The sequence below is a fragment of the Argopecten irradians genome, chromosome 3, assembly GCF_041381155.1.
Source record: "Argopecten irradians isolate NY chromosome 3, Ai_NY, whole genome shotgun sequence".
Classification (NCBI taxonomy): Eukaryota; Metazoa; Mollusca; class Bivalvia; order Pectinida; family Pectinidae; genus Argopecten; species Argopecten irradians.
In genome coordinates this window covers 18,797,852-18,812,577 of record NC_091136.1, presented here as the reverse complement: position 1 = coordinate 18,812,577, position 14,726 = coordinate 18,797,852, and the positions used below count along the sequence as shown (strand labels likewise).

Genomic DNA, 14,726 nt, shown 5'->3' with positions numbered 1-14,726 from the left:
TCTGATTTATATTATCATTTTCTATTCCATTGTTTTTGTAACCTTTCATATTTATAAGCATTTTTTAAAACCTTTATGGTCCCTGCCAAGAATATTGAACTAGTTCTGTATTTGTTTTAATTCACAAGACTATATAATCAATCGAAAATACACCCACTTCTAATATAAAAATAGTATGTTATCGAATTTAATATCGGAGTTGATCCAAATAGTTATGAGAAAAAAAGAATTGATACAGAATACCTAATGATTAAAGTTTAGTCGTTATATTACAGAACAAATTTGCTGAGGTAAAGTTTCTTGAAAAAAAGAGATATTTGTTCTTGGGGCAGATGATTTTATTTACAATATATGATAACATTAAATTGATTCTCTTCGTCGATATGTGGTTATTCTCAAAACATGAGTGTCTTTATACTACTAACAAGGACAGAAGAATCTAATACTGCATCAGAAAAGACGAAAAGCAAGTTAAGTAATACAATATATTTACCATATATAGTCTTTGTAGATATTGTCTCTTTATCATGTTTTACATTATTTGTATTCCCACAAGTGGGTCTTTCTGCGTATTCATGTGATATTTCTAGATTATATTAAATAAGAATTACGTGATAATGTTCTCGTTATTTACCATTCCGTGAAGTTTTAAGCTTTGCTTTTTCAAACTTTATGAATTTAAGAAGAAAAATCTTGTTTGCCATTACCATTTTTTTACCGGATATCATTATTTGATTTAATACCAGAAGGGGACAATTTTGATTGAATTTATATTTCCATTATTATTATAGTGCATCTTTTTTCGATACGATTTTTTTGTTTCGTTTAAGACCACAAGTCAGTTTCAGAACAAAATACAAAAATAATCCTTATGCAAGTTTGTGAAATAGCACGTTTGTAAATATACCTGCCAATATATTGTTTAATGTTGTACATTTGTGTAAATTCTATATGAACATATCTCAGTATACAAAAACGTTCCATTATTTATTAGATTATTTATTTGTATGCATATCTTGCAATTAAAAAAGACTTGCCCAGTCTTTCCCGTTTACTTAATAAAAGATGAAATTCAAACTAATCAATGTTTTGCGTATCTTTTATCTTTTCTGCTTCATCTATGAATACTGTACTCTACTGATACACATATATATCGTAATATTAACATTAATTATATCAGTAGCCTACATTGATAAAAAATAAATTAAGGCAACTGGTACATTTATAAAAATTGTGTTATTTTATTTCAATATTTATCATGATTATGCTAAATATAATGCACTTGTTATATCTAAAAGAAAGACAAAAACACGTATTTGGACGAATGATTGCGATATATATGTGTGACTGGCTTGAGTCTATCAAGTTTCTCGTACACTTTAGCATACTGCTGAACGGAAATTCTGATTTATTTCATCAATTTCTCGCAATTATAAACGGAAAACATTTTCTATACACTTTATATTTGTTAAGTAGTTTAACCCCATGATAAGGCTCTTTATACAATATATATATATATATATATATATATATATATACGTGCTATGTAAGTTTTTGCATTTTATATTTAAACAGCTATTTGACCATTACAAATTAATTAAAAATAAAAAATTCACAACATGACCGCTATCTTGAGTGGAGTCATGATCATTCCATGTACGACAGGATTATAGTTAAACCATGGCTACCAAAATCAATTTGTAGTAACAAAATGATGATAACAAATGTTGCCATATCATAGGGATTCACTGTTTCGCGAAGGCAAACCATTCTTCCACCATTAAGGAATGCATTTTTGAAATACAATCAGACAACATGAACATCAATAACACAAACTATGTCTAGTTTATTCAAAACCTTATTTTTGTCTATAATCGTCGTCATTTATATTGAATTGAATGAAAACAAATTTTCAGGATTTATTCCTTTTTCACACTAAAACTGCATTGTTCATTCAGGATTGAATATTACAAATGATATTGGAGCTTTGATTTTCATACTCATCTTAATTAATGCTTTGCTCTGTATTTCGACTATATGCATTTTAATGTGGGGAATTTTGGTTTATTTTGTGTTGCAATATAACAAATTCACTTAATCTGGCTGTTTCAAGTTTTGTATTGACCACCTCCTACAATGACAGATTATATACCTTAACATCGTGACCGAACACTAGAAATATTTCCTAGAGAAGTTTAACAAAATTTATTTTCATAGAAATGTGTATAAATATACAAAAGACAAGGTTCGCCCTCATTCCTCAACTTTAGGAATTCCTTAACTTAAGTTCCACCATAGATACATATCACAGTAGTTATTGGGGGAAAATTAAGCAGAGGAACTCACTTTGACTTCTGTGATGTAAGTTTATAAGGAATGTTGATGTATTTTATATTTTAGCGAAAGTATTAGTGTGCTCCCCTTTAGACTCAAAATAAGGACGATGAAGATATTTTGACATACTTGACCATCGTACATACAGCAGGCCCCAAAATGTACTGTTAAGTATAGTTTATATTGTTGTGAAGTGTATTTATCGCAATGCCAAGTACATTGGTTCATTTTGCAATTTTCTTTATAACAAGGAACTTGAATTATATTCAATTGTTTATTGGAGTCTCGATTGGATCAAACCACAGGATACGATTTTTCCCGCTCTTCAAATTTTTACTGTAACATTTGTACTTCCTAAAGCAACTGAAAGACACCAATTCACGGCTGTTTATATTTGAGAAATTTCGATATAGATTATCCAACACTGTAAGTTACAGTTACTATATAATATAATGTCTTGTTTACACAAAATTCTTAAACTTTTTTCACATCGTCCTCAGTTACCGTAGGAAATGGTAATAACTGATAATGTTACCTAACACACCTAGTAATAAATGCTTAATTTCCATTAATTGCAATCACAGAAATAATGAAGTATGCCTATTCAATGCCTGATACAGTAAATACAGACGCACATCTTTTTTCATTCCATTGAACACGAAAACGAAATCATAATATTGATGAGAAACATTATTTAAAAAACTATAACCATTCTATCACTACAGCATAAGAAGAGAAGTAAGTGTCATTTATAACAATGATATAATAACATAAGTTATAGTTATTGATTTACCGTCGCATGTGATTCTATAAATCACCTGGGTCGTTTAAGGTTTGACTACTCCATATTCCTCATGCATTCCTATAGGCTTAAGTATGATTGATACATGAAGGAACTTCTTACGGCAGAAACGATTCTTGATTTCAAGCTGTCTTATCTGTGTGCTGTTAATGAAACTTCATGCATATCAGTAATTTTAAGTATTAATGTATGGTTTAACATTGACCATTAAGATATGAACGGATACAAACATATATCATTATATATGATTACGAATGTGTAGACAGTTCGATATAGTGCACCTTACGTTGTACAGGTTTTATGTTTAGAGGTTGTGAATATCTGTATGTCCTGATATTATCAATCACTGCAGTCGAGGCAATATATATCGTATATCTAAAGGAGTTGTATCCCTTTGTATGGTAAGGAATCATGAATACATCGTTAATTGTTATTGAATAACGAATATCATTGTGTATCTTTATAGTTTCCGATGAAGTTGATTCCAAAAACTCATAAAAATCACGAACGATGTATGGATTTTTTTGATTTTTTAAATACTTTTGATTGTATAGTAAATGTAAAAAAAAAAAAAAAAAAAACTTTGTCTCTTTTCTCTGCGTATTTGATTATATCAGTATCTTTGACATATAACAAGTTCACTTAATCTAGCTGTTTCAAGTTTTGGATTGACCACCTCCTACAATGCCAGATTATATACCTAAACATCGTGACCGAACACTAGAAATACCTCCTGGAGAAGTTAAACACAATTTATTTTCATAGAAATGTGTATAAATATACAATAGACAAGGTTCGTCCTCATTCCTCAACTTTAGGAATTCCTTAACTTAAGTTCCACCATAGATACATATCACAGTAGCTATGGGGAAAAATTAAGCAGAAGAACTCACTTTGACTTCTGTGATGTAAGTTTATAAGGAATGTTGATGTATTTTATATTTTAGCGAAAGTATTAGTGTGCTCCCCTTTAGACTCAAAATAGGGATTCTGAAGATATTTTGACATACTTGACCATCGTATATACAGCAGGCCCCAAAATGTACTGTTAAGTATAGTTTATATTGTTGTGAAGTGTATTTATCGCAATGCCAAGTACATTGGTTCATTTTGCAATTTTCTTCATGACAAGAAACTTGAATTATATGCAATTGTTTATTGGAGTCTCTATTAGATCAAACCACAGGATACGATTTTTCCCGCTCTTTAAATTTTCACTGTAACATTTGTACTTCCTTAAGGAACTGAAAGACACCTATTCACTGCTGTTTATATTTTGAGAAGTTTCGATATAGATTTTCCAACAATGCAAGTTACAGTTACTATATAATATAATATTTTTTAGACAAAATTCTTTAAAGTGAACAGTCGGGCAAGGGTGGCTAAAGTCGGTAAAATGGTGTGAATGTATCCAGGATAATTTCTTATGAAATGGAAAAATAAAATCTCTCGTCAAAATCTGTCTGCGTACGAAAAAATTAATTTAAAGTATGGAAATTCTAAAACGTCTCCCGGCTCACTATGTCTGTGGTTACATTTCCACGCAGCCTCGCTTTCAATGCTTTCAACTTTTCTTTCCTTTAATGGTCAGAACTGGGAACTAAGCAGAACTTGACCGTCGTATTAATATGTGAGAACTTCTGGAAAGCCAATGAACGCATTTAGACTAGTTATCTTTGCCCGACTATTCACTTTAACATTTTTCAAATCGTCCTCAGTTACCGTAGGAAATGGTAATAACTGATAATGTTACCTAACACACCTAGCGATAAATGCTTAATTTCCATTAATTGCAATCACAGAAATAATGAAGTATGCCTATTCAATGCCTGATACAGTGAATACAGACGCACATCTTTTTGATGTATGATACATGAAGGAACTTCTTACGGCAGTAATAATTCTTGATCACGAGATACACTGCGCTCTAGGACTTCTGTTTCCCTTCCATATATATGAATACCAAAAAAAACATAATTTTGTATGTATTGCATTTAAAACGACATTTTATTCATAAACGGGCTTAAAGAATAATGAAAGAAAATCAGTTTTTGCAAAATATGTAAAATGTAAGTTAAAAGTTACCAGGAAAAGATCTTTCATCATGTAATAGAAATTTGAATGACCAGTACACATGGATTGGGAGCATCTGTCTTATGGCACGGCGTTGTGTTTTCATTAGGGTAGCGTAAGTAAGTGGATAGTACAGTTCTGGGTATACAAAAAAGCAAATCACAGTCTCCCAAACACAGTTGCCCATATCATCCGTCAAGCTTCGTACTTTTACCTTATTGGAGTTGCTTTAACGTTGTACACTTCAAACTTGACATGTACTTGCCAACTATATAATTGAAACAAATGCGCAATTTGTTCCTTTACATCAGTTGCTTGACGCAAGCAGATATTCAATACTACTTCAATGAATTAGGTAAAAGTAATTTGATGGATTATATGGGTTAGCATTCAGCTAAACGAGATAATCATATCAATTGTAACTTGAACACGATTCCGCCCTTTTATTACATCGAGAACCCAAACTTCAATGTCTTCAATGATAAATAACTACAGGTTTGAGTACCATATTCATCAATATCACATTTTTGCAACATGTTGATCAATGGTGTTTGAAATGACGGAGTTGCAATGTGCCATACATACATCGAAGTAATACACCCCGATTCGGGACAATACTAACTAGGTTCATGGCATGGTACAATCTTAATCCACATATGAACAGCACACAGCATTGCTTAAAATGGAAGCACACTGCAAATACCTTACTAAAGAGCGCTTGTAAGTGGTATTATGGTTTTGACTTTCCTGGTTAAATGTAAAGAACCTTAATTCAGAAATTGAAGTACCGAGGATGGAAAGATCAAGATAATGTAATGTTATTTTCTGTAGTCATCATATCCATTTATGATAATAATACTGCATATGTTATAAAAATATAATTAAAATATGTACACGTTTCATCTCAAACAATTATAAGCTTTGCCAAAAAGCTTCGTATAATATTGTGTCTTTAAAAAGAAAGAATCTACACATAACAGGCAAATATCTTTTTAACAGTATAATATTAGTAATGTTTGTCATCAGATACTACATTTCAACAATATTCCAATTATAGCGGTAGCTTATTTTACCACCTATCCGGATAAAAGGGTCATATTATTTTAACGGTTTTAGATCTAATGTTTTAGATAGCCAACAGATAAGAATTCCATTGTGCACTTACAAAACATTAACTCGCACAGACATTTGATTCACTATCTCAAACCGGTCGATACATTTCAACAACGGTAGCAATAGCATAACAGTGCCTAGAGAGACTTCTAATTAAAATCGGTGTCATTTTGGTTCTACAAGTAGTTAAAAAATTAATAGTAATTGATATAACCAGGATTATTTTCATTTCGAAAAGGATAAAATATTGTGTCAATATTCCATACTTACATATCATAGAGTTAGTTCGCCTTCGCGTACACATATTTATTGTAACGTCATTGAGCGTAACGTCATGTTATTTTAGCGAAAACGAAGTTCACAAAATAGTAACGTCACAACCTATACCTAACAGGAAGGGCGGATATCTCTATTATGTGATCAATCTGAGTTTTATTTTATCAAGACATTATAAACTAAATTCCAAAACGGGAATATACTTACTTTTTGTAACTTGTTTACCAATGTATACGTAGGAACATAAACAGAAATGTCATCACTTCAATTAACACTGAGATATGAAGGACAATCAGCTTTGCTTTGGGACACGGTAAATGATATTTTTTTCTCATTTGAAGTTTTCTCACTCAGGCACTGTCTTTCCGAAAGTATTATCTTAGAATTATTGAAGTAATGTATATTCAATTGAAGGCTGAAGCGGAGTTGAGATGGTTAAAAAAATCTGTTTCTTTATAATTATAATTTCCTTCCTTCTGTTTTTTTTAAATTTTGTATATGGATGTGTTTGCAGAAAAAGGAAAAAAGTTGATTGATCTGCCCTTGGAGGATAGTCAGAGGATCATGGAAGCACTGTCTGCCTTCAAAACCTTCAAAAAACCAGAAAAACTACCAGGTAGTATTTGCATTACCATGCTTCATTCTCTGATTACGCGATAGTCATTGTTTGATCATAATGATTATTAATCCAAATTAAACACTGCAGCATATTGTGTCACAACGGAAAGATCGTCGGCTATTGTTCTATAATTTGTGAGTCGAAGTCCCGATGAGTCGATTGGTTTCATACATATACGATGTTGATCACTCCACATCGACTTATCGAAGTTGTTCTGTATTTTATACAGCCGTTATACAGTAAATAAACCTTGTATGATGTGCTTAATGGCACAGGATGTTGGTGGAGTGTTCCCATATGAGAAAAATGGATGTCAGATGAAAAAAACCATCATGTTATTGTTCATATTATATCATATTCGGTAAGGGCTATTGTCATCTAACATCCATTGTAACCTGCGACCGCGCCTACCCTCTGTGATTATAGGTATACTAATGTTTTCGATATCTTCACGAAGAAGTGAATGAAGACATCAGCTGCATTTTACTTTAAAAACAGTTGAATTATCAAATAGTATGATAAAAAACGTCTATGATTATGTTATGTTGTTGATTGTTATCAACCTTATTAAAGATCGTCTAAAACTGTCCCGGAACCATATGAAAAGGATCCTTAAATGGTACAAGACGTCAAAAGAGAAAATCAATGAGGTAAGCAAGACCATGACAAATACGACCTATACACTATATAGTTAAATATATTAAAGTGACTATGCTATTAATATTTATTACACATGGTGCTGAATAATTGGATATCCGGTGATCCTTCAGTACAATCAAAGAATTTCGAGGTCACTTGGTCAAACGTGAATATATTTATGCTAATGCACATTTACTACCAGGCAAAATTTCTATTTCGTTCGATAAGAAATTTGCCGAAATATTGTTCGGATATTAAATTTCCGTCTTCCGAGGCACCAACCTGCTTATTCATTATTACACGTGATGTCGCCAACGTGCTTTCAAAAAATTGTCTTATATACATGTATGATATGACTGAGAAAACCGTTTTGTGATGCTAAGTAGAATATAACTCAAAGCAAGAGAACTTTTTTTTTCTTTTTATAATGGTATTTTCGAAATCTAGCAAATCCAATGACTATTTGAAAACTTTGGCTTAAATTGTAAACACTGATGTCCATGTCAATGCAATGAGTATATGTGTTAGTCACAAACGTGTACGTTTAAGCTAATTTCCTTCTGATCATAGATGAATAATCATTGATGAGATGCCAACTCTGAACTAAAACATTTTGCGTTTAATCAGAATACATCCGCAACGCCATATACTTTGTATCCTCTTCAGATCTTCTGGTAAACGTCTCGCCGATGTTTGATACATGATATAAGCAATATACATTGTATATTCAACGATCGACAAAATGTCGAAGCAAATGCAATGTTTAAAATAATGTGTTTTGTTTTAAACCTATAACTTAGCGCTAAGAACAAGTCATCTTCGGCTTGTTCTGGTCGTTACCAAACGTCTCGTTCCGATATTAAATAGGTATATTATGCCAAATATGTATTTGCAGGGAACGTTCACAGGAATGCAGCAGGCCGCTTATGAAACACAAAGAACCTTTTCCGGATTCGGAAAGAACATTGGTTTCTTCGATTCAGATGAAGAACAGGATGAATCGTCTGACGAAGAAGATTTCGATGATGCTAGCTTCCTCGGCGACATGTTGGGAAAATCAGGAGAATCACTAGAGGGATTTGAGAAGGGGATTGAGAACTTCTTTGGCCAGATGTTTGGTGGCCTAGCAGGTTCACTGACAGAAGATGGAAATATAAGCAAATCAGAGGTCAACAATTCTGTTGGAGGTAAGATATTCTCCCTTCCGTGTAGAGCGGGAGGAAATACTGACAGATCTGACACAATCTTACTTCATGTTTTAATGCTTGTCCTATCCTTAAAGATTCTCCACCGGTGACAGAGCATAAATTATATGTATCATTTGGACAATAATTGATGTTAAATCGTATGTATACATATTTATGTTTATTTAACATCAAATACATATAAAATAATATAGTTTGCCTTTAGGCAATCAGTACCTAATTCCATATAGGATATAGTGTGATTGATTTTTTTCGGGGTGCAATTAATTATTTTGAGTACTTACATTGACATAACATATACGAAGCTCAAACTTTTCAATGATAGTAATAGTGTTAAGTAAGTAGGTTTTGTTACTAAAGAAAAATACTTATACATCTGTTCCTTTCTTAACAAATAAAAATTACATTATAGATTGAAAATGTTGGTTTGTGTTGAGTATTAATGAGTTCGGGCCTTATGTATGTCACCGTTCCGTTAGTAGGTACGATTAACTTAACTGTTTTATTTCAGAGAAACAAATCATTTAAGGCACAAAGCATGATACTACATGTGAATAGATTGTATAATGTTGTGACTATCGGCATGCTAGTTTTTATTCTTGTCTTAAATAGGGAACAAATACCAGAAGCTTTCTTAAAATAAAGGGAAATAATAATAATAATGAAATAATAATCGCTTTCTAACTCGTTACTTACTACAGTGTCTTTATCTTAAAGCTTAACTTTTGTCTATATACTTACCAGAGCTATAACATTGATTAAATGGGAAATTTTAGCAACTTTTAAAATGTTTTCTTATGCCAATCAATTCCATAAGTTTACCAACATGACCTATCTTACACAACCATAATGGTTCTGGGAACAATGTGGGAATATTTATGAATATTTAGTGTTTTGAGAACAGTCTTGTAAAAGAGTTCAAAGTATATAATATCAAAATGTTAAATAAATATGTTTATATTACAATGACGCTCTGAGTGTTGGTTTCAAATCGTTCATTTTCCTACCCATGTAGGTCTTCTTACAAACATGACGGACAAAGCTTCAACCATGGTTCAGCCTATGATGAAGTTATTTAACAAAGATACGTATTATAAACCTGTCCTGGCTGCTATTGATTCGGTAAGTATCCAAAATAAAATATCAAAATGTACATCACAATGTTAAAATGTACATCACAATGTTAAACCATTTAATGCTTTTATACAGATATAACTTCTGTATACTAACGCAAAGGATCCAACTCAAGGCGTATTTTTATCTTGTATTTTTTACCACAGTTCTCACAATATTCCATATTGTATCCGATACCAATTTCTATATAAACTCTATTGACAAAATGCCAGTAAATGAACTGTTCTGTCCAGCACTGTTAAACTCGACTGTTAAAATGTGTTGAACCCCAGTCAACAACTGTATAATGTTACATGATATACCGGTGGTTCATTCCCTTCCTTTAAACTATCATAACACCCATGCTTTTGTTCCGAATATCGTAATAATTATCATTGATATTACAGTTAGAAAAATGGATTGAGCAAAGCAAAAACATATTAGAAGAGGAACAGATTGAAAAGCTTCAGAAGCAGCTACAATTATATATAGACACTAAGGAGTTGCTCGATCAGGAACAAGATGATGACGAGCCATACGAAAAAGAGGCTCGAGGTGCAAAGGTCATGGAATGGTCACGTGAAATAGAAGCTATTGGCCCTTTACCCCAGGTTGTCCAGAATGCCATGGTACGTTTCAATACAACCTACATTAATATTATTGGTCCCCTACTAGTGAAACCAGATAGAACTTTATACATCCTGTCTGTCTGTCTGTCTGTCCGTCCGTCCATCAACTAGTCAACTATTACAGAGGTCACTCTTACTAAAAATAGATTTTCTCACAAATTTTGGTTTCCTATCGAGAACATATCAACAGAATTTATTCAAACTACATAAAATGATAGCATTTATAATCAATAATTACATCTTGTCATAGATTAGAAAATTCAGGTTAGGGAACGTGTTTGCAAGAATTACTGCCATATTGTTAAACATGTACTGATGCCTCGGGTTATATCACTTACTTGGGTTGGTAACTCACCGTATCCACCTGAAAATAAATCGATAATTGTATAATATCTGTCAGATTAACAACTAGACAGTACGCTGTGTAAGATTAGTAAAATGAACTAGGTAGTACGCTTTATCAAATTGATATTAACTCATTTACTGTATTGGTTTTTTCCCCGCAGAATGAGGCGTCTGGTCCTGTAGATATGGCAGATAAGATTCCCTCTATGATGAATGATATGACAAGTGTGCTAACGGAAGGAATGTCGGATATATTTACTGGAGGACCATCAGCCACCGGCCAATCAGACGACATGTGTACAATCCTTTAAAACTCGGAGACGTTTTTATCGAAATGTAACAAAAGGGGACTTTCACAGTTATAAAACTCCAGTGTGTTCGAAACTCACCAATCTCTGTAACATGATATAAATTGTTTCATGTTTTGCTTAATACTAATTGCATTAAACTAGATACATAATACTATTTTACATGAACCTCAGAGGAGGAACATGTTCCGACAAAAATTAAAATTAAAACAAATGAAACATCACTCGATATATATCATCTGAGGGCAGGTAAATGCGTCCCTTATAATTGTTGCGAACGAAAGTGCATTCTGTATGACATTTTCAAAATTCATCATCGGAGATCATTTAACAATTTTCCATTACTAGGTACATAATTCTATTTTAACATAGTTTATCATTTCTTTATACATGTATATTTCTATATTTTATGCAGAATAAAAACTGGTAGATAATATGTGTAATGTAATACATAAAATCAAAAATTAATATAGATGTATATATTCCGTTTTATGATATCAAATTTCACAATGTATATAATGATTTGATGACACATTTAGATATATGTCAAAGACAGACATAGGCATAAAAGCATCCTTTGGGAAGATTGCTTACACAAGAATAGATTAGATATTGATATCAAAAATATATCAGACGCTTTTAATACCATTACAATTGTTTGAATAATTAAATGAAAATATTTTGCGGAACTCGTTTTTAGTCTTTGTGTTTGGGAGATTAAATTTACAAATCGAATATATATTGTTGACTTTTAAGTATAGTACGCCAGGTACTAGTATTCTTTCTGTAAAAGGAGCGGGACATTTAGAAGAAAAAATGAAAACTAGTTTTTGTGCATTCTAGATTTTCTTAAACACAGTTTATCAGTAAAGTTATCAATTTGGTATGTATTTACATACGACTAAATGTATTGACTTGATTGAAGTGGCAGCACTCTTGTGATCATATTTGCGTGATAAATCATGACATTTTTGCTCAATTTATCAAAGTATTTTTTGTACAATATTTTAATAACTTTTACAAAATATTCTTTTTCCATATTTTCAACCTTAATCAATCAATATTATTTTTGTGATATTCCATGTAGAAGTAGATTTAAGAAATCGCTTTTTTTATTAACAGCAGGTTAGTATGTTTTTATTGTTGTATTTGTTAATAAGCAAGACAATCTATTATTGCCGATATCATTGTGAAATACTCGGTATTCCAATAATATTCCTAATAGCATTTATATAACACCTTATGAAGATATACCAATCATTTCTTATTTGCTCATTACTGGGATATTTAAGGAATTTTCATTTTGTACTAACACAAATAAGAAAACATTACAAACATTTGACAGTAATTTTGTAATGTCTCTACATAACAAAGATCATTAAAGTTATATTGCTGCTTACTTCACTATAACGATATATAACTAAAACATTTGATATTTAAACATTGACATGTAACTTGATGATTTAGCTTCCAAAAAGATATGTCGGCATATAAGAGAGCCGAAATCTAGGGATCATATATTCCTGGTTTTGAATAAAGCGCCTTCAATCACCGCCATGTTCAGTGACTTCGGGGTTTGTCGGATTCCGAATCGTATCATGTGGCTAACGTTCAACACGGTCTGCACATGGTGAGCCAGGTAACTAGCGTAAGCGCACATGTGTTTGTTTACGTTTTCCTTCTGGCTAATATGAGCAAATCATGCTGGTATATGTCCACAGATTGAGTATTTGAAACATCCAATTTACACATTGCCGTAAAATATTGTGTATATCAAATATTGTAATGTGCGAGCATTATTTTCTTTGTAGATAGAGTCTGCTGAGGTCGACCACGTGTTTTGTTTATGAAAAATTGTTGACATTTTCTCTTGGTTTCACAACTCTCGTTTTACTTCGAGATTGTCGCGACGATGGTACGAAGAGTTCGGAATGATTCGGCATCTTTCGAGCCTATTTTTCACGTGTACACGTTAAAAAGATTTTTCACTTTTATAATTAAAAATACTTCCAGTGCTGCAACTTTATAAAAAGTGGTAAAATTAGAAAGTTTAAAACTTAGACAGACGGAGAAAAATATGTATAACACTTCAACGGTTTTCACTATGACAAAAAGAGCGAAAGTTATAGACCATACAACTTTAAAGGTCTCAACGCCTTATATTGACATATTTATCAGAATGTATAAATGTAAGTATGAACTTCATATGAGGCGTGTAATTTTTATATATGTTTATATATAATCTATAGATTTTATATGTATGTAGACTTATACATGTATGTAAATACGTTTGCATCCCAAGTAATTTATTAAATATATTTTCTATATATATCTATTTTGGAAGGGATTATTCAGATTAATATTAAATCATTTCGGACTATAGTCAATGGTATTGAAATAAGTTTTTTATACATGATTTATTAGCGTTTCTTAAAAACAACGGGATGAAATGTTGTTTTTGTCGTTTTAATTGTTTAAATAAATGTTATTTAGCCTTGTTCTGACCTTTTTCTTTTTTATATCAATGTCATATATCAACGCTTCGTAGTATTAAGACGTACTTGAATAGTGCTTGTTTTACCAGCTTATACATGACATTATAGACGAATGATACTAGATATAGAACCCCATCCCAAAATCTTCCAAAGAAAACAACAGCTGAAACAAGAACAATGTAGCTGATGTGTCTGTAGTTATTTTGTATACCCCCGAAACGAGGTTAGGAGTATATTGGATTGCTGCTGTCTGTCTGTCCAATTTGTCCGTTTTAGACACAACGATTGACCGTCTACGCCTTATTAACTACTGGAGGGATTTCAATTAAACTAATGCACTAAATTATAAATGCTTATACGGTGAATGAAGATGTGTGAAATCTATATCGGAACAAAATGTTGCTACCATTTTCAGAGTTATGCCTTTTTCTACAACACGATTAAACGGTTACTTTCCATACAAAAACAGGAGGATTTCAATAAGAATTGGCGGCAATAATCGTTATACAATGGAGATATCTGTATTGTCATTGGAAAGAGAAAATCTTGAATAATTTGTAATTTTCTTTGGACACAGGGGTTACATTTGGCTTCCCTGAACTACGCACATTTATAGTTTCTTTAGCCGGACATTCTAAGATGACTTAATGCCATAAGTGCATGGATAGTTATCCCTACTATTACGGTAATTAAGCGGTTGATTGAAATGTCTGCCTTTAGATCCATACTCTCCGCCAGGCTGCGCTCCGCACACTCAATGAAGCGTACGCAATAG

General features: G+C 32.0%; 1 protein-coding gene across 1 annotated transcript in view; it reads left to right on the top strand.

Moving 5' to 3' along the window:
• LOC138317740 (neurofilament heavy polypeptide-like) overlaps positions 1 to 14,695 on the top strand; it is a 78,577-nt gene extending 63,882 nt beyond the window's left edge. Inside the window, exons 22-27 of the mRNA XM_069259604.1 lie at positions 7,113 to 7,214; positions 7,791 to 7,867; positions 8,752 to 9,043; positions 10,077 to 10,183; positions 10,582 to 10,803; positions 11,310 to 14,695. Of these exons, the coding sequence (XP_069115705.1) occupies positions 7,113 to 7,214; positions 7,791 to 7,867; positions 8,752 to 9,043; positions 10,077 to 10,183; positions 10,582 to 10,803; positions 11,310 to 11,459 (950 nt within the window). The 3' untranslated portion in view covers positions 11,460 to 14,695. The remainder of the gene's footprint in view (positions 1 to 7,112; positions 7,215 to 7,790; positions 7,868 to 8,751; positions 9,044 to 10,076; positions 10,184 to 10,581; positions 10,804 to 11,309) is intronic.
• The last annotated feature ends 31 nt before the right edge of the window (positions 14,696 to 14,726 follow it).